The sequence below is a fragment of the Anarrhichthys ocellatus genome, unplaced genomic scaffold (genome assembly GCF_004355925.1).
Source record: "Anarrhichthys ocellatus isolate YVR2014 unplaced genomic scaffold, GSC_Weel_1.0 scaffold5312, whole genome shotgun sequence".
Lineage (NCBI taxonomy): Eukaryota > Metazoa > Chordata > Actinopteri > Perciformes > Anarhichadidae > Anarrhichthys > Anarrhichthys ocellatus.
Genome location: NW_022285286.1, coordinates 1 through 3,590, shown reverse-complemented (window position 1 = coordinate 3,590; position 3,590 = coordinate 1). Strand labels below are relative to the sequence as shown.

The 3,590-nt window shown below is 39.3% G+C and overlaps 1 protein-coding gene across 1 annotated transcript; it reads left to right on the top strand.

Annotated features, from left to right (window-relative positions):
• Positions 1–803: 803 nt before the first annotated feature.
• Positions 804–1,729, top strand: LOC116379834 (zinc finger protein 79-like; the record flags this gene model as incomplete). Its single annotated transcript, XM_031841804.1, is given in 2 exon segments — positions 804–1,557; positions 1,560–1,729. Coding segments are annotated over 2 exon segments (837 nt in total), but the record flags the coding sequence as incomplete, so codon positions are not given.
• Between the last annotated feature and the right edge of the window lie 1,861 nt (positions 1,730–3,590).

Here is a 3,590-nt window from a genome sequence, read left to right as displayed (position 1 = left end):
CTGTGATGACCACAGCCAGTGGACCAACAGGCCCAACAGTCCCACGTGCAGTTAAATCACAGCTATTTTACTTTTAGAATGCTACATTTTAAAGCTCATATTTAAAATAAAATGCTCCTGATATGTGTGATCATATGGCTCACACATATCTGCATTAATTTTGTTTAGTTTTGCACAGGTTGCATTTGCATTTTATTTGTTTTTGTCTGATGGAGTGATCTGATTTACTTGAAAGTGATTGCAATTTTCTTTATTCTATTATTTGAAAAAGCACAGATGGAGGAGTCACAAAATGTTATTTCAATAAAAGTTCAACATGGACCATTTTGTTACAATTTCGTTGGGGTGGTGGGGCATGAACATTTTTCTTCCTCCAAAGTGGGGCGTGACAGAAAAAGTTTGAGAACCACTGAGGTAACTTGTGTGTTATGAAATAATTAGTCACCGTACACATGCCAATAAGTTTTTTCAAAATTGTGTGGCCTCCTAAATTTGATCTAATATTAATTTATGTTATTTATACTGATTGTGTCATCAATCTCATTCACCTTTTACACCAATTCATGGGTTTATGATTCACAATTTTGATTTATTAACCTTCATTACATATTTTGATATTTATTCATTATTAAATCTTCTAGAAGCTACAATGCAGAACTACGGCATTGTGATATTGCAGGTACAGTACTTACAGCTATTGTACAGAGACCTGATCAGGTTTCTTTCGAAGTTCATTAACAGTTTTTGAGCTGAACAACAATTCTCTATAACGTTTGTATGTTTACTGTTTTCCTGCAGACGTCCAGCAGCTGTTGGTGGTTAAAGAAGAGCAGCAGGAGTGGAGCTCCAGTCTGGACCAGGAGGACCCAGAGCCCCCACACATTAAAGAGGAACAGGAGGAACTCTGGACCAGTCAGGAGGGAGAGCAGCTCCAAGGTCTGGAGGAGGCTGATATCAAGTTTCCATTCACTTCATTCACTGTGAAGAGTGAAGATGATGATGAAGAGGAAGCTCATTCCTCAAAGTTTCATCAAAGACAAACTGAACAGATGGAAACAGAAGCTGATGGAGAGGACTGTGAAGGACTAGATTCAGCCAGGAACTCAGATCCAGATAGACATCCAGGACCAGATACTGTTGACAAGTCTGGAGACTCTTCTGAACCTGAGACTGAACACAGTGGTGATTGGACAGAGACCAGAGAACCTCAGTCAGGTTTAAACTCTGTGAATAATGATGAAGTCACTGTCAGTGAATTTACATGTAGTACTGGTGAGAAACTTTTTAGATGCTCTGAGTGCGGGAAATTATTTGGCTTCAGGGGAAATCTGAAGATACACATGAGAAGTCATACGGGAGAAAAACCTTTCAGCTGTTCAGTTTGTAAGAAATCTTTTACACATAGTAGAAGTGTACAGAAACACATGAGAATCCACACAGGAGAGAGACCGTTCAGCTGCCCGGTGTGTGAGAAAGGTTTCATTGAAAGTGGAGATCTGAAGAGGCACATGAGGATTCATACAGGAGAAAAACCTTTCAGCTGCTCAGTCTGTAAGAAATCTTTTACTCAGAATGGAAGTTTACAGAAACACATGACAACTCACACAGGAGAGAAACCTTTCAGCTGCTTAGTGTGTGGTAAAGATTTCACTGAAAGTGGACATCTGAAAAGACACATGATAACACATGGAGGAGAGAAACCATACAGCTGCTCCGTTTGTAAGAAATCTTTCACACATAGTAGAAGTGTACAGAAACACATGAGAATCCACACAGGAGAAAAACCTTTCAGCTGCTCGGTGTGTAGCAAAGGTTTCATTGAAAGTGGAGACCTGAAGAGACACATGAGGATTCATACAGGTGAAAAGCCTTTCAGCTGCTCGGTCTGTAACAATGCTTTTGCACAGAAAGGGTGTTTACAGGCACACATGAGAATCCACACAGGAGAAAAACCTTTCAAATGCTCGGTTTGTGATAAAAGATTTGTACGCAAGTCAAGCCTGAAGGCACACATGATAACTCACATGAGCGGGAACTCCCTTTAGTTCTGTTTGCGATGAAGGTTCTCTACTAAAGGTCAATCTGACACACCACATGACAATCCACACGGGAGAAACAATCTAATGTGATGACTAGAAAGTTGCTTAGTGCAGATTCTGGAACTGTGGACTTTTTTAACACAATGCAGCCTAACACGACAGTATATACCGTCATACATAAGGCTACTATTTTGTTCAAATTCACTGTTTATTTAGCTTACGTCTCCCTATTTCAGTGGGCGGGAGAGAAAGAAAACGCTGATAGCTTTTAGTCGCTATCTGCAGCAGGATTAGCCTCTTGGAGAGCGCTACGGTTGGTGGATTGTGAGTCTTATTTTCACAACGAGGTCGAGTAGGTGCTGCTATTAAATTTATGGTTAATAATGATCAGTCACAAATTAATTTTCTTGACATTCAGATTATTAAAGAAGAAGACAAATTGGCAGCAGATCTGAGGAAGAAACCAACAGACACGAACACATTACATGGCAGAAGTTTTCTTCCTACTGCTCTCAAAAAACAGTCTAGAGTACGCTGCACTTGTAGCTCAGATGAGTTGTACTTTACACTTTGTGGTGACATGTTTGATATATTTAGAGATAGACAGTATGAGAAAGCCTGGATCCAAAATGCTGTAGAGAGATTCTAGAATTTCAGCCAAAGTGAATGTCCCACAAGAAAAGGACATTTTTTGGGGATGAATTTCAGGATATTGTCACGTAAAACTGGCGTATTTTGAAAGATGATGCTGATCTTAAATCAGGTTTGAAATATTCTCATTCGCATTGTTTACAAACCGGCTCCGAACATTTGTGATCTTATAGCCGAGCTTCCACCAGAAGCTCATCGGCCTTTCAAGTTGGTAGTCACAAGTGTGCGCCCAATGTAATTCCACTTTAAAATGTCACTTATGAATAATAACGCATCGAGGTTGGCGGATCGAACCCCGGTTTTTGAGAGAGACACTGAACCCCAGGTTGCTTCCTGGTCGCTTCTCAGTTTCCCACTGCGCCTAATAATGCTCAGGATGGGTAAAAAACACAAGGCAAAAATCATGTATATACTTGTATGTAGAAAATGACATTTGTAATTGAAAACATTTCCCGTGTCTCCGTTTAGGCGCCCATCCTCACGCACCTTTTTGTTTTGCCCACCAGGTGTCCCTGTCTCTCCTTTATATTGTTTTTCATGGTTTTGAGATTTGTTGTTATGATTTAGGTTAGATGTTTTGCTGTCAATTTTAATAGCGCTTGACTACTAATAGGCATCCCCAGCTGAGTACATACTGTCATGTCAAGTTAATGTATCTGTATGTATTTTAAGAAAAATAATTAAATCACATTGTGTTTTGCATTGTTTAGGGAGCAGAGGTGCAGTGAAAAAATAAATGTGTGTGTGTATATGTATGTGTGTGTGTATATATATATATATATATATGTGTGTATATATATGTATATAGTCTTCTGCAAGAGCAAATAAAATATGTAAAACAATCCCTTGACTCGTCTCTTTCCATGCCCACATCTGTTACATATTGAAAAGATGGAAAGT